Consider the following 23,384-nt stretch of genomic DNA (forward strand, 5'->3'; position numbering starts at 1 on the left):
AGAACACAAGGTAATTTGCTTTGTAAAATTCTACCTCCAGCTGAATCCCACGTGTCATTTACCAATTGGACAGAGAGGAAATAATTAAGAATAATGTAAGTCCTTCTCCTGAATACAATCTGAGCTATTATAAAATTTGAACATTTGTTTTCCTGATCAAGTGCTCAAACCATGGCACTTAACCACACTAAATTATTTGAATTCAGCATCTGGCTGTTTGATATTGCATATGTTCATGCTAAGGATTAATAAAGGTTGGCATTGGCTTTTCATTCCCTTTTAGAAAGCACACAGAAGGACCTGCAACACTCCAAATCTGTATCACAGTAATGAAAAAACTAATGTAGACTTTTTTTTTCTTTTTTTCTTCCCCTCTCCCCCAAGATTTTATTGTCTCCAATGAATGGAGAACTAGCAGCTAGAGTTTGGGCACACTATGTTTTATGGAAATAAAAACTTGTTGGCATCTCAAAACTGGAGATCGCTCTCTTGACTTCTGGCTTTAGCTATATTCAGTTAGAAAAGAGTTGACCTTTCATTCATATGTATATTTTAAAATGTTTGCTATTTTCTTCTGATGAGATTAAATCACTTAGTTTTAACATCAACTTTACTCCCAAGTTTTACTCCTTCCAGAAGACCCAACTGACAAGGAGTTTTCCTGTGGTGCTCGTTGTGCTGCCCTGTGTCAGCAACAAGAGTCTTATAAATATCGTACAGTCAAATATTCTCTTTCCAACTTGCAAGTCTAGCATAAAGAAAAATGTTCTATTCAGCTTCAGATATACAATTATTAAATACTAGGTGCTTTCAGACCTCGGAGAATAAGGTAAAATGTATCCACAAAATGTGTTTCCTGTGAAGCTACTGCCCTAAACTGACTTTCTTTCTAGTGCTGTTGCTTCAGTATACTTAAGGATGCTAACACTTAGTGGAATCGATGTGCAGATTTTGTATCAGCATATCAAAACATTTGTTAGCCTGCTCTGATTTACATATTGTTTCTTCAAGCTATTAGTGTAAGAGATTTGGGCCTCCGGTGTCAAGATTCACAGCCATGTTACATAATTGGTTTGAGTTTCACAGTACACGTAACAAGCCTCTGAGAATACTGCATCTCACAGGTTGGTTGTAACACAGCTTGCTCTTTTCAATCCACAATGCAGAGATAAATTCAGAAATCTAAACTATGTTCATATTTTCATATTATCCAATGTTCCTCAATTTCTCTTTTGGTGGTGGCATTGTGGGTTTTTTCCTATCCACCGTTCTATTCATCAAAAGTCACATAAGATTTTGGCCCTGAAAGAACAAAAAGATATCTGCAAATTCTGGAAGCTTAGCTTCTATTGGGAAATTTGAATCAAGACCAACATGATCTAAAATTATGCCATACATACCCTAGATTAATTCAACAGTAAGGGGAAAGATCAAAAGTATTTCTTCTTTCACCTGCTAAAATACCTTTTCAGGAACATTTTGTTGATACTTTTGGTGAAATCAGTGTATCATGACAATTTAATTTATATGGTCACTTGATACTTCTTTGGAAACATGGGAAAGAGTGCTCTTTAACAAAAGAGTTTTCAAAATGTAATCAGAGCTAAGCCTCCCATGTTTCAGTGAAAGGAATTGAGAAACACCCCTTTTATACTTAGTTGGAGGGGAAAAAGCTTCAAGTAGAAGAGGCAGGAAACCAAGGTTAGACCTTATTTGTCTTTTCATCTCAGGAAAAGTATAATCTGTCAGTATAATACAGTTTAATTCATATATCACGCACCTTTTGGTTTTTCCTTCTATCATCACTTCTAACAGTAGGCAACTGATAACCAGCCGACTAATAGCTTCTGCTATAAATATGACATATCTGTTTTCTCCAAAGGGGAGATTGAAATAAACAACAGTGCACAAACATGAAATTAATAATGCCTTTGGAAAAAAAAACCCTGAGTTTAAGCTTAAGTGATGTTTACTTTCTGCTGTGCAAATTGAGAAACAATTCTCTGCTGCATTTTGTATACCCTATTAATTCTACTTTTTCTCATCTAACAAAATGTGGAATGTGCTTTACATGCTTCATGGTATTAAATATTTTGTCTGTCTGGTAGAAGCAGAGTTTCCTCCCCAGCCATTATAGAGAAAGGATAGTTCTGTAATATAAAAGGCATTCAGACAGGATTCTGCAGCTTTATTATGAGGCTTCTGTTGACCATCTTAACCAATCTGTAAGTGGGTAGATTAAAATATTTTATTATTTTATTATTATTATTTATTAGATTAAAATATTTTATTATTTTATTATTATTATTAAGGTTAACTTCCTGCCTTTTGTGAAACAATTTGATATCCATAGTGGTAGGTTCTATACACCAAGTTTAAAATACCTTTGTTCTGTACCTGTCCTATGTTGTTGTGAGAGTTAACATTTGGCTTTCTCTGGGCATGCTTTTATATTCAAGTGCCCAACAGTTTTAAACTCCCTTACTGGCTGTTTTGATCTTGCTTAAATTAGATTAAATCTGGAATAACAACCCTGAATTCAGAAGATTTATGTTGATAAAAAACTGCTAAAAGTAAGGGGATCGTTAAAATAAGTATGTTTTGTGAGGAAAAAAATTGCATGTTTTGTTCTTGTTAAAGATAAAAAGCTTAATTTTAGAGATGGAAACCTGCTAAATTGATGATGAAAAGTTAAGCTGACTGGTAAAAATGTTATTCAGGAAACCAGTTATCATGCATTATTATCTTATCCCTGGGTCCTGAAAAACAAACAAATCAAACCAACGGAAAAAAAAAAAAAAACAACAAAAACTCCCCACACCAAACAAACAAGAGATACTTGTTGATACAAGGTTGACTAAGGAAGAGCGTGGGCAATTGGCAAATGTATTTTAAGCTAAATGAGACTTGACAAGATAAATTGTGAAGATTTTTCAGTGTTCTCTCCTCCAGCCTTGTGTGTTCCTCTGCACTCTAAAACTTTTTATGCAACATGACTCCAGGCTTCCCCATACTTAACTGATAGGTACCAGTCTGTGAAAAAACATACCTACCTGCAAAGATACTTAAGAAGGACCTTCATTCGCTGTAACATCCTCCAAAACATTCAATATTTCCAGTAGTGAAAAGGTGAAGAAGTACATTTACATGTCAGAAGGTTAAAAACTGAAGAGGCACCTGAGGATTGGATATGCAAAAATACAAAAATGTTTATGAATTTTATTTTGCATAGACTTGATAGTCAATTATTGCTCATGTGCTAAGGACAGTTTTAATGAAATCCCAAGTGTACAACCAGACTAACTGAATTTTGACTATTCCAGATGCAATTAACCTGAGGTTTGGTTTTTTTAAATTGAGGAAATAAGACAGCAGGTTTCTCATACAACTTTTCCAGTTGCATAGGGTGCAAAGCAGCTTATAAATTTGTTCATAAAAGACAGTAGCATGATGGCATAAACATTTCTCCAATTCTCAGTGGGCTGTGGAATGCTCAGCAGACTCTAAAGTAAACCAAAAACAATCCAGACATATTTTTGTTTTAGAGTGGTGTAAAAACTTCCTCTGACCACTCTTTCCCAGTTAAAAAAACCCAAACCACAGCCTAAAACCAACTAACCAACATACCCCTGATTTTTTAAATAATTCAAAATTGAATGCTAATAAATAACAAAATAAGACATAAGTTCAATTTTAAGGACCCCTGTTTCTTCCAAATGTGATATACTGAAGAAAAAATAATTTTTTGTAAATGCAGAATTTAAAACATTGACACTTTCCTGGAAAATTGAAGTGCACAAATTTGGGGTACTATTTTTCCTTTGTGGATGTTGAAATGTTGATAAATCTGAATTTCAAGAGGCCGCTTGTATACATTTATACTTGGAATGATTCCAAACTGAATAATTTAATTAAAAAATAAATCCTAATCTCTCTGGTTAAATTGATGATCACAGTAATTAATGACATTTACTTTAAACCTTTTCTCATTTTCAGTAGTTAAAGACAGAAGTATGGAGAGTACTATGGAACATTTTCCATGCCATTTCATGAAAGGCAGTGCAGCCAGAAATGTGTGATAGCAGTCATGTATAATACATTGCACATTTCTTCTATTGTTATGATATTACCACTTCCAATGTTTCCCAGGAGTGCTTACAAATGTTTATTAATAAACCCTAACAAAAGTTTTCTGATTTATTCGTAACCCAGTCCTTGGATGGAATAGAGCCCTACTTTATAGGAGTCAGAACATGCAGCCATACCATGACCTTTGGGATTAAGGAAGCTTTGGTTACTCTGAAAACTAGTCAATGGGTGTCAGAAACAAAGTGCACTTTAAAAGATATTTTGGAAGAACTCATACAGTACTATTTGTCTTTCGGCATCCAAATGCATTTTTAGAAATGTGGCCCTGGTGGCATATCCGGTGTTGCCCAAAGACTGATTCCTGGATCGGAACCAGAAGAAAGAAACGGGCCTGACTGCCTGCGCCCTGCTGTGAGCAAAGTACCACCATAAAAACCTTACCTGAGACTTGTACCTTTCCTTACAAAGATCTATAGAAAAGCTTGAAATAAACCTCAGAATGAGTAACCTTGAACAGTAAGGATTGTGTGGAGACCACTAAATTCATGTAATTTATGGCTTCACCTTGGAGCGGGGGGAAATAGCTCCTACTTTTTCTTCCCTTTCAGCAGCAGCCACCCTTTTGAGCAAGAATGTGTTATCTCTATTGATGGTATGCAACTTGAAGTGGAATATGAAACATCCCAGATGATCAATATGAGCTGCTCTAATCTTTTACATTACAGCTGAACTCCAGAGATACTTGCAGAAAAGCTTCAGTTACACTTGGATTCATTTGCTTATGAAGCTGAACGTGAACTTGGCTTCCGAGCAGTCTGTCAAGACCGTCCTGTGAAATGTCAGTCATGTAGGGAAGCTACAGACTTCTGCAATATCGAAAAAGCACTATGCTGAGAAGAGCACAGTGAGAAATAAGAGATGAAAGCAATGGAGGCCAGTAGAAATAGCAAACAAGAAGCCAGATGAGGCTTATGTAAAACTTGCATTGACTTTCTGACATGGAAATGGGAATGATAACTGGGAAAGTAGTTGGGGGGTATGTGTAGAGTATTACCCAGTTTGCGTAGGTGGAGTGTGGACAGCTCTATTGTGGCTTAAGGTATTTAAAAAGTGGGTTGGTTTTCATTACCCTTCTAATGTGTCATGGTACAAAGGGAGTCCCACTTGGGACAGTAGGTAGGACAGAAGAGAGTCAAAAGTGAAGCTTCTGCTCTACCAGTCATCATCCCTATTTGGTCAGTGAAGTGGTCCAAGAAATTTGCTGGAAAGTAAAGTTAGCTTTGTATTTGAAGGGGCAGGGGGGAGGAAGTAACAGTGGATGGTGGATTTTTGAAAATTGTCTTCCACAGTCAAGAAAACCAGAAGAGAACATGCATAAGGCAAAACATTATTCAACTACCCCAAACGTACCAAAGGCTAGTACATCTGGCAAATATACCTGACAGGCAAGCATTTCCTTTCCCCATAAGAGGTGGTCTTCCTTAATAAGCTCTTTACTGATTTCTTGCTGACTTAAGAACTTGGAGTGTGTGGTGTACTCTGCCTTGCATTTGCCAACCATTACCATCAGTATTTGTTGTCTTCATTAGTGGCTCTCCTGAGGACAAAGTAGAGAGCTTCTCCAGCAGTGCTCTTGTCCCACCTGATGAGGGGTTTGGCTAGAGGATTATCATACTGAGCAACAGACTGTGACACTAGGCCAAGGTGGCTTTTCTTGTCATTGAAGTTAAACCTGCAATAGGCTGTCCTCAGTAACACCTCTTTCCAAGTGTGGTTTTGTTAAAGGGGTTACCATTGACCATGAGCTGCTTTGTAGCATCTCACACTTTTCAGTTAGCATCACTTTAAAAGTTTATTTAAAACAGCACATAAAATGGTCTAGCAATTTATGCGTATTTATTCCTACTCTTTTGGGGGGACAGAGTCTTGTGAATTAAACACGATGGATTCTAGCATTCATTTCAGATTATAAAACCTGCCTATGCAATATGAGAAGTAAGGCTGTCTCAGCATACTAATACGCTGCAATCCAAAACAGCCACATTAATATTCCTATCAGTTGTCATTGGAGATATGCCAATTCCCATATGTATTTATCCACATTCCAGAGTGCCCTTGCAATCTCATGACTGCTTTTCACAAGTGCTTGGTGGCATATTCTTTCTTCTCAGCACACTACAGAGAAATCACTCTACATATTCAAATTGGGGGAGAAAAATGTGTTCAGGATAACTAGCATTTAGCACACAGTACAAATTAAACCCAGATGATATGATTCTCTCCCTTGCTCTCTGACATTTACATTAGAATTCATATTTTAAAACACAAGTCTTTTGCATTACAAGTAAAGATTAGAAGTTGTTTTAAACTTTTGTCCCTTGCACTTGACAAATATTTTTGTATAATTAATGAGTTGCACATGCTGGTAGTAGTTAAGATTTTGGTGTTTGTACTGTAAATGTTCTGTTTGTACAGTGAAAATGTGTGTAAAAGAGAAATGGTTAAGAGGTTTTTTTTGGTCAGAAAGCCATGGCTTTGTGTATTTCTTGGCTGAGACATTTTTAATGCTGCTTCATATTGACTCATCTGTTTCATATTCTGCTAGCGATTAATTGCGGCTATTTTGGACTCAGAAAACAATATTGATATTGCAGTCATTTGCCTTTTTGCATCTAAGTTGATCAGCTTTTGAGTTCTTCACTTCTGAAATACACATATGGTGCTTTTTTAGTAAAGTTGTTATTGGCAGCATGTCTATGTCTTACAGCTAGTATCCTACAGCAGAATTATGATAATGAATTATAATTTAATAGGAAATCTTGACTGAAGACTTTGAAGGAGGGATGAATTTGTGGATTTTGGGTTTGGTATTTTTTTAAAGGTCTGTTCCTCAGGGCACACTGGACCATAATGATGGAAAAGCCTTTGTTCGTCAAAAGTATTCTTAGTAAGTCACTGTCAGTTACTTCTGATGGGTGCTATTGATCAGTATACAAATATTTTTCTTTTTTGGAAGCACTGTACACATCTTAGCTCTCTTTTTACTTTGCTGACAGAATCTTTGCAATAACTTCTGAGAGATCCTCCAATGCAGCTTCAAATTATTATTAAAAAACACCTGTGACTGTAAATGTATACTGTTCCTATTTCCTAACATTTCCAAATGTATAGTTGTTTGTATGCATTCTAACTTACTGCTAGATATAAATGTCAAGAAGATACAGGTGAACTGCAGATTGTCTTTTTCATCTAATCAGACTGCTTTGATAAGATGTGTCAGCAACTTTACAGATGACCTGTTTATCGATCAGGATGCTAAGCATTTGAACAGACCTCTGTGAAGTGAAGCATTGAGGTTTTTTACTATGATTACCCACCAAAAATCATTGAAGTCACTAGTATAGCTAGGATTAAGCTTTAATAACCTCTGGGGTTGATAAATCCAGAGCTTGTGTGTATATGATCTGCTTTGTGCTACCATCTAGACCTGTCCTTTCAAATAGTCTGCTCTCTGTTCCACAAATAGTTCATGGACTAAGTGGGAATTAAAGCAATTGCAGTCAAAGTAGAAGACAGGCCTTTTTTAGTCTATCCAGCATGATGGGTAGACTATATAAATAAACTATAAATAGACTGTAAAACAGGAGAGGACAGGTATCCTTTCCTGGTTTTGCTGAGTGCAAACACATGAGAGGTTCCACTTGGTAGGAGGACAAAGGATCCATCTCACCTGGTATCTAGTTTCTAGTAGCCAGGTGCCTGAGAAAGCATGTAAGAATGGAGCAAGTGCATAGCAGTCCTTCTGTTCCATAGTCTTTAGGTCTTAAGGAATTTGAAGCTTGTGGATTGCAGAGATTTTGCGTTTGTATTTAATGTCATTAGGTGACCTTTTTTTGCATAGATCTAATTATTTGAATCTTAAGGAAACTTTTTTTTTGATGGACATATACTGTAATTTGCCCCTGAATAGGAGAGTAGCAAATGTCATCATACCTATGACAAAGTTATCAGTTCTTTATATCTCAACAGAATGGAGTGGAGTGGAACTGTGGTTTTGCTTCAGGAAGTAAACATTTAAATGGACCTAAGCTGGCTTAGATGTTAATACATCAATGAGATAAATGGTATGGAGGGTTTATTTCTTTGCTGCTAGGATGCTGGCAGGAGAGTGTGCTCTGTAATTGATTAACAGGGCACAGTACATTGACTTATATGGGGAAAGCTATTATATCTCAGTAACAGGAAGGTATATATGATTCTGGTTTTAGTAAGTAAAAAATTGGATTCTGCAGGAAATAACTAAAACTGCTGAAAGAACCAAAGGTTCCCAAGGATATTTTTTTTTTCTCTTAAATCTGTGGCATAACAGCATTTCATGTTATGAAGGAAGTTTAAATAGCGCGATATATTTAGTGGAACTTTCATACTGGGCTAGAAATATTAGCTTATGTAAGCAATCTTTTAACTTTTATTCTATTGGACCTAAAGTCATGAGTTATTGATGAGATTTAATATCTTTTTTAACATCTATTCATTTGAAGTATAATCCTTCCCTATAATTCATACACATTTATAGTGAATTTCCCATATTTTGAAGCCTAAATGAGCAGGCAGATTGAAGGGTATGTGTTTGGTTTTTAAAGAATGAGAAATTGAGGTATTTTTTGTACTTTTTGTTTTAGTCTTTAGCTTATTAATTGGTATCCCGAAACAGGCACAGGAAGTGAATGCAGTTCTGAACTGTGAAGGAAAACTATCAACTCTGTTTCTTTTTTCTGGCCCTCCCCAACCCCTGAAGTATTGGTGATTCAAACCAAACTGAGAAAGCAGATGTCCAGATTCAGTATTTCAAAAGCATATATACACCAAATGAAGCACATTCATGACTGCCTGTGAAAATTTGCTAAATGTGTATCCCAATATTTGAAGGTCCCACCATCCACTGCTTTCAGCATAATCTTTAAGAGTCCATTGTATCGTTCGATTTTCCCAGAGGCTGGTGCATGCTAGGGGATGTGATGCACCCACTCAATGCCATGCTCTTTGGCCCAGGTGTCTATGAAGTTGTTTCAGAAATGAGTCCCATTGTCTGACTCAATTCTTCTGGGGTGCCATGTCGCCACAGGACTTGGGCATGACATAGATGGTATGGAATAAGGGGTGGATACTGTCCTGGTTTTGGCTGAGATAGAGTGAATTTTTTTTCTAGTAGCCAGTAGGGTGCTGTGTTTTGGATTTAGGATGAGAATAATGTTGGTAACACACTGATGTTTTTAGTTGTTGCTAGGTAGTTGTAGTGTCTACACTAAGTCCAGGACTTTTCAGCTTCCCACACCCTGCCAGGTGCACAAGAAGCTGGGAGAGCACAGCCAGGACAGCTGGCCCAGACTGGCCAAAGGGATATTCCCCGCCATAGAGTGTCATGCTCCATGTATAACTGGGGAAGCGAGCTGGGAGGTGGGATTGCTGCTTGGAAACAGACTGGCCATCAGGTTGTGTTTTTTTCCTTTTTGCAAGTGGTGAGCAATTGCATTTGTGCATCACTTGTATTATTGCTGCTGCTGTCACTGCTGTTGTTATTATTATTCTCTACCTTTGTTATCCTATTAAACTATATCTCAACCCATCAGTTGGTTTTTTTTTCCATTCTCCTCCCCATCCCCTGGGGGTGTGAGTGACTGGATGCATGGTGCTTAGTTACCCGCTGGGGTTAAATCACGACACAGTGGCAAATACAGAGTAAACCTCTTTGTAGGGTTTTATTTTTATTTTTTGACTATGTCAGGCTTCGCTGTCTTATTCTTTTGCATCCAAGAGGATGGATTAGTGAAGCAGAGAGACAAGGCAGGCTATACAGGGGGATGATGATTTAGAAGCTAGTATTCTTTCCAAACAAATTTTTCCGTATTTCCTTTTGGGTATCTTCATCAATAGTAGCACCAATATAGTAGCTGTCAAAAAAGGAGGAGATTTTCTCACTAGCTACTGGGATCAGTAAAAGAAGAGAAGGGTTGGGGGTTTTTTTCAGTTTTTTTGATATGTTTTAGGATAGCTCTTTAATTTCACAAATGTGTTTAAAATATTGTGGCCAACAGCCTCTGATTGTATTCAGTAATTAATCAAATTGCACCAGTAGCAAACTTTTTTGTAGATATAGCTTTCTATTTCTAATATTCTTCCACAAAGCAGCAGGTTTTTCTTTCCTTCCCCCACCAATATGAAAAGTGGGGGGGAGTGGGATAATATAAACCTGAGAATTTGATTTTACAAATATCCTAAAAAGCCATCTCAGTGATAAATTTTATCTAATGAGTTTTATGAATATGCAAGGAATGCAGGATCAGATGCTATATGACAAAAAGCTTTGGTAGGTGTCCTCATATCCATTCTTCTGGCATTGCTACTGGGCGTTGGATAAATTAAGTCTTGTGTCTCTTACTTGGAGTTCCATAAAGTAGGCTGACTCCTAAGGAGCTTTACCTGATACTGATAACATTTTTCTTCTTTACACTATAATACATAATGTATCCAAAAAACCATATTTTTGCTGTGTATTTATGCATAGGTTAATAAATACTTGTGTTTCTATATGTATGCACATACATATATAGGAGCTTTTTTAAATGTCCTATTCTTCAGTGTAACTAGCTGGCAAATTTAATTTTTCTTTATGACAGACTTTAAAAATAGTTGATGAGGAAATGTATGGGGTTAAAAAAAACAGGAAAGTGAACAAAAGTACATGTTCAACCTTTGCTCTCATTATATATATTTTTTTCCTTAACAGTAAATATCATGTAAGATAAGCATAGGAAAATGCTATAAGGAGATTTTGTTGTTTATTTTAAAAATATTTCTTATTATGTGTTCTTTTGGTTTTAAGTGTTTTATTCTGCTTTTACCTAGACAATAGAATTTATGACAAATGACTTCAAATCTCAAGCTAAGTAACACTAATAATGAAGTGGCAGCGAGAGCAGTTTGCTAGCAGTCTTTAAGTTGAAAGCCTATTTTTATGAACTACCGAAAATACACTATAGGTAAAGAAATACACTAGATAAACTTTGTCAAGTAACTATCTTTGTGTTACTATGACATTTAGGGCAAAATTTGTAATGAGTACTTCAATCTGCTGCTCACTTCTGTTCCTAAGCTCTAACGTCATACTACTTGGACTGAAACAAGAGCAGCCTGGCACCCAGAATCTTCAAACGTAGGCCTTTGCTGTGGGCCATACCCCTGCTGCTAGAGAAGAGGTCCTGTGCGATGGCGGTGTGATGGAGGCACGAGGTGCTGCGCCCACCCGGCTGCAGGCTTTGGACCACATGTGCTCTGTGGCTCCAGCCAAAGCACAGGGGGAGGGGAATTGATCCTTCTGGTTTATGGTATAAACAATAATGCTTAGAACCATTCATCTTCCCTGGTCAAAATTCCATCTTTAAATAGCATGGTAGTGAACTTTAAAGTCATTGGAATTGTCCTTTAATTCAGTGCAAAGCAATTGCCCTTTACTCTTGCCTGTGGTTTTATGCTGGTATGAATTTTGTTTTCTCCTTTAACAAACTCTCAGAGATTTGTGAAGGAAACTTATTTATTTTGTTAAATGTCAAAGTACTGATTCATGAACTAATGTTCTTCTGTATTTCTGTCCTCCAGTTTCTATTGCTGTGTAAGTCATTTTATTTTTCATTACATGAGACTGGAAATTTTAGGAGACCTGTATTATAAATGACTTGATTCACTCACAGTCCTTTTTCCCCCCTTAAAGTTCCTCTCTTGAGGGTAAGATTAATTCAGTCTCCACATGCTCTCCAGTCCAGCTAAATCACAGTTTTCTAATTGTACGAAAACTATGTGGTGTGGCTGAGCGTTAAACATGCTGCCTATCAGGGGTGGTCTAATGCTTTCTAGATACGTAAACTGAGGATGTTTCCACTTACAGCAGAGCCTGTCTTGCAGTGCATGTTTTTAAAAAGATTGGTCAAGCTGACTGGTGTAGGTTACAGGGGTTTTTGCTGTGGTATGATGTACCTGAAATGTAAACAAGTAATTTAACCTACATATTTCACCCATCTGTTGGAATAACTGAGGAAAAACTAGAAAAAAAGGGCAGTACATTAACTAAGTATTTGAAAAATCAAAAGCCAGTTCTCTTTATTCTAATTTACATAAATTCATACAACAGCAGGAGATTTGTTTTAAACTTTTTTCTTCATTAGAAAGGCAAAGATTCTGATTTTGGTTTTCTTCTATCTTAGATGCTAATACCAAATTAATCTTCTTTATACTAAGTAAAATAGAAATGAGGTGCTCAAATGGATTATAGAGATTATATTTTTAAAAAGAAGATTTTTTTTTCAGTAAATCAGTAATATGTGATAATTCATAGCCATTTATTCATGTACCCTAATTTATTTTCTTTTTTAAGATATCAGGTTATCATCACTTCTATTACAGAACTGAAAGTTTATCTCTTATCTACTTCTTATAAAGCTTTCATGATGATACTTTCCTTTAGCACTACATTTTCATGTCAGCAAAAACATTCCAGATGTATCAGGGCAGGCCTTTTTGTTCATTTATAGTATCCCTAAGGAGAGTGGTGGCCCATGGCTAGGCATTACCATCACCTGATTTTGTCCTAACTTTGTTGAACTTTTTATTTTCTCATGTCAAGGTGTGTGCTGTGTGTTTTGTATTTGATTGTTTATGGGTTTTCTTGTGGCTTTGGAGTTGGGTTTTTTGTTTGGTTTGGTTTTGGGTTTTTTGTTGGTTTTGTTGGGGTTTTTTTCACTGAAATGTTGTATTCCACATGTACAAAAATAGCTAAGCTGTGTTATTACCCGAAAGAAGAGCAAAGGGCACATTGCCCCTTAATATGTATGAATATTGAACAGCATAAAGTGAATCTGTTTTTTTTGCATTTCAGAAAAGTGTGATGAACCTCTGGTCTCAGCATTACCTCACTCCTCCTTCAGCAGTTCATCATCTATGACAAGCAGCTATGTGCCAGGATATGCCAAGTTAAACAAGAGAGGAGGTAAGGGGTCTCCTTCTCTAACGTTCAGCTATTTCCAGAAAAAACGATGAATGATATTTTTAATATGAAAATGCTATTTATGCAAAATGCTATTGCTTATGTTTGTTTTAACAAAGTTTTAGCTGTCTGACAGACTGATTTTATAAACGGAATGAATTTCTATTCCATTGTATGTGACAGTAATAGCACTCCATTGCACCACAGGGAGAAATACACTACTAATAACATGCAGCAGCATGGGCCAAATGCCTAATGTTGATGGAGTCATATGCTACAGTTGTATAATTGACTTCAGTTAAAAGGGCATACCTGTGTTCATCGGGTAAATGAGCATTTGCAAGGTCACAGTTGTTGGAGCACGACTAAACAGCTTTGATGTGCTTTGTTTATTTAAGTTGTTTCCCACCTTAGCAATGACTGCTGTCATTCAGCTTTTTCTAGCACCACAGGAACTTTACCTTTTGCCTGTATTTCTGTAATGCAACGACCTGTTGTTCAGAAGTAAGAAAGCCACCTCAGTTTTGGTGGTTGGAAGACTAGGTGCGTAAGTTTGATATGCCTGGTCTAACTATATCCTTAGTGCTAGGCAAATTTATTTCATGGTCTGAACACAAGTCTTTACCTTCACCCATAGGAATTTTCATAGCTTTCCTTGATGTTTCTAGATGTCTGTATATATACCATTTTGATATTGAACTCTAAATTAATTTCACACAAATGATACATTTAAAAATGAAACTTCATATTAACAGAAAATTATTATTCTGAATACTACTGATTTTATTTTTCTAAATAATATAAATCTAGCAGTCCTAAAATCTAAAATTTCACAGATTCTTGGGAATTAGCTTGTGAATCAATACCAAAATTTCATCTTTCTCCCAAAATACATGTCAAGGGTATAATGAATTGACTTAGGGAACCTAGAATTCAGAAATATTTTCACTTTAGGAAGAAGAGAGACCAAGTGATTACAGTGCCTCGATCTTCTAAATCCTGAAGATCTCTAATAATGGCCACCAGACTTGTAGAAGGTTGGCTTATTTGCACTGCTGCTTTATTTTTCCTGCTCCTGCAGTAATTATGTTGCTCCTGTCTAGATACCATATTCTGCCTTCTCAAAAATACAACAAACATTGAAACAAAAGTGACAATATTTTGTCTTTGGGTGTTTGTAAACAAAATGTGAAATACTTCCAAATGGTGGAACACCCTTGAGAGCAGAATTTGTGGCATTAGGACTATAGTCTAGGCTGCCTATGTTCTCCACCAATTTTTTATGCTACTGTTTGTGCAGTTTCTGAGTCAAAAAAACCCCCACCTTATGAGGAAAGACATGAATTCACTGTTAGCCTAATTTTAATCTTAATCAAAGAATAATTATTGGCCTAGCTGTTATTACAAAAAGAAAAGAAAAGATACTGTTAGGGAGAAAAGTCTCGATAATAAAACACACTATATATACACATACTTGTGTTTATCCCTTTCCCTGGAGTTATGCTCCCCCTGTCACCGCTCCTCTGAGTCTTGGTGGATGGCTCTAGTTGGGGTGGGGGCTTGTGTTGGGTTTGCGTTGCAAGGTTTTGGTAGCGGGGGGGGGGCTATAGGGGGTGGTGCCTAGAGGAGCTTCTAGAAGCTTCTATAGTGTCTGACAGAACCAATGCCAGCCAGCTCCAAGACGGGCCCGCCCCTGGCCAAGGCCAAGCCAATCAGCGCCTCTGTGATAACATATTTAAGAAGGGAAAAAAAAAAAAAACAGTGGGGGGAAGATTTTGCAGCCAGAGAAAGAAATGTGAAGATGTAACACCAAGGTCAATGCAGGAGGAGGTGCTCCAGGCACCGGAGCAGAGATCTGCCTGCAGCCCGTGGTAAAAACCATGGTGAGGCAGGCTGTTCCCTTGCAGCCCATGGAGGAAGGATGAGGAGATGTAGAAATTCCACCTGCAGCCTGTGGAGGACCCCACGCCGGAGCAGGTGGAGGCACCCGAAGGAAGCTGTGGCTCTGTGGGAAGCCCAGGCTGGAGCAAGCTCCTGACCGGATCTGTAGACCCATGGAGAGGGGAGCCCACGCCAGGGCAGGTTTGCTGGCAGGACTTGTGACCCTGTGGGGGACCCACGCTGGAGCAGTTTGCTCCTGAAGGTCTGCACCCCATGGGAGAGACCCAGGCTGGAGCAGTTCGTGAAGGACTGTAGCCCGTGGGAGAGACTCCATTTTGGAGCAGGGGAACGTTGAGAGGAGTCCTCCCCCTGAGGACAAAGAAGTGGCAGAAATAACGTGGGCTGCACTGACCGCAACCCCCATTCCCCGTCCCCCTGTGCCGCTGAGGGGGGCGGAGGTTGAAGCACGGAGTGAAGTTGAGACCAGGAAGATGGGAGGGGTGGGGGGAGGTGTTTTAAGATTCGATTTTATTTCTCATTCCTCTACTCTGTTTTGTTTAGTAATAAATTAGATGAATTCCCTTTCTAAGTTCAGTCTGTTTTGCTCATGATGATAATTAGTGAGTGATCTCTCCTTGTCCTTATCTCGATCCAAGCCTTTTGTTATACTTCTCCTCCCCATCATGCTGGGGGAGGGGTGAGCGAGCGGCCGCGTGGTACCTTGCTGCCGGCTGGGCCTAAACCACGACAGGGCTATGGTGCATTGTCAGGGTCCCAGACTCTTTACTGGGAGGAGGACACAGGTGTCAATGACAAGAATGACATGGCAGGATCTGCTTGAGGTTAATTGTGTCTGTTTTCAGGGAGTGAGGTGAGGGAAGCTGTGCCATGAGGGGAGCCAGACTGGAGACGTGGTCAACTGCTGGGGTACCATCCCCTGTCCACCAGCAGGGTGGGTAGTGCTGGTGGCACCAGCAGGTTCTGCCAGTTGTCTGGAGATCATCACACAGGAGGGGACGAGGCAGGTCTGATGCTGAGCCAGGAAGCTAAATCCACAAGTCGGAAAGAAATGGGGCTGGGTGTAGGTAAACCTAGGACATGGCTCAGGTAGGGCCTGGGGGACTGAAACGGGGGAAGGGGAGTGGGTCCCCGGAGGGGCTGGACAGGGCAATTATGGCCTGTTGGTACCCTCATAGGCCTGACATGGATCTATGTTTATTAGTCTGCAACTCCGTATGTCTGAATTCTCTGTACGTGTGTGTTTTACATGTGTAGGATTCTTGTTCTTTGATCACGTTTTCTCTTGTTTTTTGTTCTCTAAAATCAGTCTTAGCCAACTCGCAGGGTTGCTGTCTTTTAATGACTGGTAATTGATCTAGTGAGTTGCTTACAGCCCTGCTCCCTCTGGTACCACCTTGTGCCTGTACTTTCAATACCTCTCCTGTCATCCCATGATTGCAGTCCTCTACACTACAATTTTATTCTACAGTAATAGTTTGTTCTCTACAGAATACTTACTTTAGGTACAGAAATATGTCAAAATTGTTATACTGATAATCACTAGCCCATGCAATCACGAAGCTAAATTAAAGATAAAACATATTAGGCTATGCTACCTGGTTGTTAGAGAATCACCATTACAACTAAACAAGCTAAACAGAAGCCTAAGACTAGCTTAGAAAAAATATGACTGACCAGCTCTAGTCCTGCAGCCATGCAGAGCTGATGCAAAGCCTGTGGCCTGTCAGTAGCATTGGCAATTTTTTTTTATTTTAGGCCTGCAGACTTAGTAGATAACATTGTTTCTTGCTTCAGAAATGTAGAAGATGACTTCTGAATGAGAATAGATGCCATTTCATGCTGGCTTTGGGATTTTTCTTCAGTGGTGCCTTTATTTTATTAGATGCCTTTTTGCAATTCTCGGTCCTTCTGTTGCAATATGTCTGAACGTGGGTTTTGATAGCCTGTTGGGTCCCATAATTTGTGTTGTCAACTGTTCATTGTCCAGATGAAAGAGGTTAAGGAATAGTTCCATTCTAAAACAACTACTTATCATTTAGGTTGAATTCTGTGTTATCTGATCACAGTTATGTTCATTTGCATTCTATTCCCTGTTCTAAAATATGAAAAAGTCATTAGAATCACTTTAATAAAATAAACCTTTGCACCAGCTTGGTGGGCAGGATCTTCAAAATTATTTTAGATGACTATTTCTCCTTATAGGTTACTAGACTTCTTATTTTGTAAGTGAAAGGCAAATCAGACACTTGAAATTTATTTTTTTTTCCTTAAATTATATTTACCCTCCCCTTTCTTATAATCACTACAGTGCAGTTTCTTTGGCAATATGGATCTACAATGCTGTCATTAATCAAACATTGCTTGATTTCCCCTTTCAAAAGATCATTTGAAATTTAGTTGCATCTCTTTGCTTGAATAGCAACTTCTTTTCATCCATCTCATAATACCTATGAAGCCTGGCATACATACTTTTCAAAACTGAAGCTTTGATATGTACATTACGCAATTTTGCTTTCCTAATTCTAGTGCCAGTAAAAGTACTGCAGAATTCAGGAATGTGCTTAACATGGGAACTCGGCCCTCGCTGTGTTTATGCTTCTGCTTCTACAAATGATGGAAAATAGCTCACTTTTAATGCTGAGCTATTTTACAACATCATGGAATTACAGATATTGCTAATCAAACCAGTAATAAGGGAATCCAATTTTTTTCTCTCCAAAGAGTCATTATCAGCTAATAGGTTCCCAAATCAAATGTGCTATTAAACCACACTATGCTGAAGTCATTAAATAGAAAGAACTTCCCTCCTCTAGTCCCAGACCCTTTAAATTAAGGAAATACACATTTGAAAATTCTAGTCTCCAACCCAATTATATTTTTCTTTTCCATTTTCATGGCACTTCACTCTAGACTGGAAAACACTTTAGCAGAATAGATAGTATATTTTATTCTATTGATCAAGACACTGATTTACTGAGCAGTCACATCATGTTATTAAGAAGGTTGCAGTTGAGAGTGTAGTTCTGGTTGAGTTTGCTGCTATGAATGTTGCAACTGGAAGGAAGCATATCAAAGAGTTTAATATTTTCAGCAGTTTTTAGGAGGCTTCAAAAGCAAAACATCAATAAATTTGTTCCTAATATTTGATATCACTTTGTTTACAAATCCCGTAACTAGTGATCTAGGCAAACAGAAGTAAAAGTTCATGGAATGGCATGGATCTGGAAACAGCCTCCTGGCTGTATGTTTAGGGTATTTTGCTATGTCAGTAAGTGAGAATCTTTCACATTTTCCACAGCTGTCTGCTTAGAGCCCTGTAAGCCTTTGCTGACTTATGGATTAGTACATATAGTTTGTTCAAAGGAAATGCAGATTTGATGGACAGAGTATAACTTGATTAGAAAAGTTAGCTTCTCCTAATCTGCTGCTTCATATGCTTTACTTGGTGCTTCATATTCTTCTGTGTTACCCCTGTTCTGATCCTTATTTCTTGATTGGGTAAGCAAAGAGAAGTATTCTGAGCTTTTTTTGAGGGGAAATAAAGTTAATTTTTAATTAGAGGAAAAATAGCTCATTATAGAAACAAATATTCACTTGTTACCTGCAGGTCTGTCAGTCTCTTGCAAATTCGTACCAAAATGTATTAAAAATGTGAAGCCCCAATTAAGAGTAAGAGTCTTTGATTTATGTAATTGTTACAACTGTGAATCTGTGTTTCCACAGTTACAATGGGGATACAATGCCTGTGTCCATTTTACACCAGCTCTCCCCAGAGCACACCAAGTGGCTCATGGGCTGACTTCTCTCTTCAGCCTTCCTGGGTGCTTTCAGTCATAGCAGGTCTGAAAAGCAAACAAAATGCTTTCATTTTATTATCATGGAAAGAAGTAGGGAACAAGAAGGCCCAAGAAAACATAGACTACTTTGTCTTTTTCTCTTTATGAGCAAGGGAAGGCAATTCCTCCACTATACTACTACTTCTCAACACATTTAACTGCAGTTAGTGCTGGGTGAAGCAATTGCTGCTATACCTGTCATGCCTGAAGAGAAAGGGGGGTGAAGAACCTTTGAAACTGTAGGTGTGGCAAAACTTATGCGGAGACTGGAATGATGCAATGAATTGCAAAGTGAAAGTCAGTTTGGTTGAGGTGGAGTGTGTGACTCCTGATTTCTCTTAAAGGCTCATAAGCAAAAGCTTGGACTTAAAAAGCTAAATGGCACTGAATTGGCAGCTGTTCCGACAAAGGTTGCTGTAGTCAGATTCTATCAAATTATCCTTTGGAAAGAAAGATAATTTTTCATTTAAACCACTAAATCTTACCACTATATTGTAGTATTTTTTCCTATTGTTTTAATTATAAAAATTGCTAGTGTGTTGTTCAGTGCCATTATAACAAGGGTACCGATTATTTTTGAAACGTCTGTAGTTTGTATGAGAGAATAAAGCACTACAGAAGAGGAGAATTGTGAATGGCCTTTAATTTTTGTTTCTGTCACTATCACTTTTATCTAAATAGATGCAAACATCATTAAATCTTTGACTACTATAAGATCCTAAAACTTTTTACTTTGGATGCTTTTCTTAAAAAATATTTTGAATATTCTCTCAGTTATCAGCTCATATTCTATACCTATGTAAACTAAACATTTCTAAGTATTAAATGAGCCAATGTAATATTTGGAGAAATACAGCAATGTGTAGAAAAAATTATTTAATTTTCCTTTTTGAAACAACTGGCACAGGAGTCATTCACATTGGCATATAAATCTATGCCATTAAGTTATTGACAGCACTGTAACACATTTTAACTGAAATCTAGTTAGACTAGCTAAAACGATTTCAGAGTTCCTTCCATTTTTTGTCATACCTATTCTTCTGCAAAAGTAGTCCATACCTTACTAGCTAAAGCGGCATCAGAGGAAAGGAGAGTTTTCAATTAGCTCATTCTAGAGCTTTTTTGAAAATCTATCTACAGTAGGTTTTGCATATGTGATGTCAAGGTTATAAGGTCTAACATCTTATGACCTGCCATCAGTAGAATCAATGGACTGCATCACATCGTGAGGAGGAATCTTAGTGCATGTTTGATATAATGCATTATCAATCTTCCTTTTAATGGTTCCCAAGCTATTGGACCTTACACTTCTTACTAGTACAAGAATTAATGCTGCCCATCATCCACCTCATACCTTTTTATTTTAGGGAAGAAATTCTACATTATTTCAACATAATGTAGTGTTGTATAATATAATTGGAAGCTGCTTGAAACTGAGCAGAGTCTCAGAACTTCAGAAATAATCCCAGCAGACAGTGCAAGTATGAAGGTCATAATGAATCTTTGGATGTATGGAAATTATCTTTTGCACAATGGAATAAAGAAGAAGAAATTTGGCATCCGGGACTTGCTTTCAAGTTCAGTATTAGGGGGGAATCTGAAGCTGCCAATGAAATTGATAATGGAATACAGGGGGAATGTTCTGCAAGGCAGTGGATATTCAAAAAGCAGTCCTCTTATCAGCACTATGTAACCCTGCTCTAGGCTTTCATGTTGCTTTTTAGTCACAGTGCTGACCTTGACCTGTTACTGGAATTATTGATGTGCCTATAGAACAAGCATCAGAAATTTTAAGTGTTGGCAGAGGTGTAATCGAGACAGTATGTTTTTTCTCAGTGGAGTTTTAAATTTTTGCTTCTGTGTGGAAAATGCAAGAACTTATCTATAATAGTATATGATTCTTTTATTCCCCAAATCATTCCCAGTAAGTCAATTAGATCCATTCTACAACAGCTCTTCCAATATAAAAAAAAAAGCTTCTGAGAGTATCATCTGAGAAGAAAGAGGGGACACCTGGCCTAGGCTTTTCTTAGCATGGCTATTAAAACCTCCAAAACCATAACCAGTATCACAACTTCTCCAATTCCCAATTACTTTTCTATAATGGTATATGAAAAGGATTTCATAGAATCATAGAAAGGTTTGGGTTGGAAGGGACCTCAAAGATCATCTAGTTCCAACACCCCTGCCATGGGCAGGGACATCCTCCACTAGACCACATTGCCCAAAGCCCCATCCAGCCTGGCCTTGAACACTTCCAGGAATGGAGCATCCACAACCTCTCTGGGCAACCTGTTCCAGTGCCTCACCACCCTCACAGTGAAGAATTTTTTCCTAATGCCTAATCTAAATCTACCCTCCTTCAGCTTAAGGCCATTACCCCTTGTCCTATCACTACATGCACCTATAAACAGTACCTAAACAGCTTTCCCGTAGGCCCCTTCAGGTACTGGAAGGCTGTTATAAGGTCTCCCCAGATCCATCTTGTCTCCAGGCTGAACAAGCCCAACTCTCTCAACCTGTCCTCGTGTGGTTTTCTTTTTGACAAAGTGAATGTAAAAGGGATGGTTTGAGTCACCCTGGATTCCGTGAGCTGTTTGGGCTTGTCCATTCATGGGACTTGCCAGGAATTTAGTTTGGATGTGAATCTTGAAGTAAGGAGGTGCTCGCTCTGCATTAACACAGTGCAGATAGGGACAGTGGGGAGCTAGTGTGCAGAAATTAGCACACTGTAGATTGTCACCTTAAATATTGCAATCTTGTTATGACAACAAGACCTTTGGGCACACTGAGAATGCCTGTATGCAACATAACTCATTATATTTTGATTAAAACCATCTTAGATGAAAAGTATTATAGAGTTGCCAGTGGTTTGTAAATTCACTGCCCAGATTACTGAATGCTGTCTTTTCTAAGTAGGTAAGCATGTAATGAGTCATGGATAGAGTAGCGTAAAGGAACGGTAACCAACATGAGAAAAAGAGTAGTATCATCCACTTAGCTTTTGTCTGTCTGCAAGAGAGCTCTTACTGAGTAAGAATTTATAAATAATTAAAACATGGTTGCCTTTAAACAAATAACTAAACAATTATTCTCTTTCTGTAAATATGTGCTTTAGATAAACACACATAGTACAATCCAAGACAGTTTATTTACTGAAACTATGCCATATAGTACATAGTGGATCAAATTAGGTGATCAGAAGTCAGGGTAAATTAAATGTTGTTACTTGTTAAATAATTACTTTTCCATTTAAAAAATGTGGAAAACATTCATGACTGAAAAAAATAATCCTGTAGTGGTTCATTTATTAATGCAAACTTGAAAACTTGTTTGCACTGGACATACTGTTCTTTGTGTTGCACACAGTATAAACAACGGCATTTCTGGAATGTTTTCAACAACAAATAACCGATGTTTTGTTTTAGGGGTTTTGTTTGGTTGGTTTTTATTCACTTCAAGACAGCTCCTTTAAGAGCTCCTTTACCTGTGAGGTTAAATGAAAACACTTCCATTTTATTAGTAACATCACCCTTTGGTATTATTCCTAATAAAATTTTTGTATAACACTAACTTCAACCTATGGGTTTTTTCTTCTGTTAAAATCCGTAAATAATTCAGGCTCAGTTCGTCATTTGCAAAGTTATTTTGAACTAGAAAGAAAACTCTTGTAGGAAAAGCATTTGTCCCTTATCAGCTGTTTTTTCATGGTCAAATATTATTGCTGGATTCATATAATTTTCTGTATGTCTTTATCTGCCTCATATCCTACCACGTAATCAATTTTCCTTATTCCTCACCTTCAACGTAAATAGGTAGGCACCATGCATTGTAATGCAACTCACTTCAGCTCCGTGAATGCTTGTATCTCTGAAGACAGTTGTGAGTGCCACTCAGTTGACCGTAGCACTTGTTTTCTGTTCTTCAATGATGTGGCCCTAATGAAACATTTTTCATAAAGATCTACATTTTGTAGAAGGAATTCTTCAAAATACAAATAAAAATGTTTGCACTAGCTCATTCCTCTGAAACCACAGGCTTTTTCAGTCTCTGGAGCAATATATGAGGCAGGAAGAAAAAACATGCATTGCAAGAAGGTAGGAGATTTTGTGAAGAGGAAAAAGAAGCATCAAAAAGGGGGAAAAAATTACCAGTGTACATCCAGGTCAGACTGATGCATTGAAAAAGTAACTTTAAAAAGGAAAAATAACACCCTTTTCATTCAAAACATAATCCAAGAAAGAAAGTTTGTGGAAAGTGAAGCTCAAATAATTGGATAAAAATAAAGCATCATTAGTTTATGTTAATTTACCATAGCCCAATGAATACAGAAAACATGACCGCTTTTTCCAGTTCATAACTGATTTATTAATTAAAGTGTTCAGAATACCTAATTAGCTTATTTAATACATGTCTAGATGAGGAGGAGGAAAAAAAATTACACTGAGCTCTCTCTTGAATTTTGTTTGTGAAACTTTTTCTTCAGCAATCATTTGCAGAGGCAGCAGTTCCAAGTCCAG

The 23,384-nt window shown here is 37.7% G+C and overlaps 1 protein-coding gene across 2 annotated transcripts in view; it reads left to right on the forward strand.

Annotated features, from left to right (window-relative positions):
• The window catches only part of CNTNAP2 (contactin associated protein 2), a 1,224,243-nt gene that overhangs the window by 361,750 nt on the left and 839,109 nt on the right, over nt 1-23,384 (forward strand). For both annotated transcript variants that reach the window (XM_075745282.1, XM_075745283.1), the window contains exon 2: nt 13,019-13,129. In XM_075745282.1, the coding sequence (XP_075601397.1) occupies nt 13,019-13,129 (111 nt within the window). The remainder of the gene's footprint in view (nt 1-13,018; nt 13,130-23,384) is intronic.

This window comes from Balearica regulorum, chromosome 2, assembly GCF_011004875.1.
Source record: "Balearica regulorum gibbericeps isolate bBalReg1 chromosome 2, bBalReg1.pri, whole genome shotgun sequence".
NCBI classification, from domain to species: Eukaryota; Metazoa; Chordata; class Aves; order Gruiformes; family Gruidae; genus Balearica; species Balearica regulorum.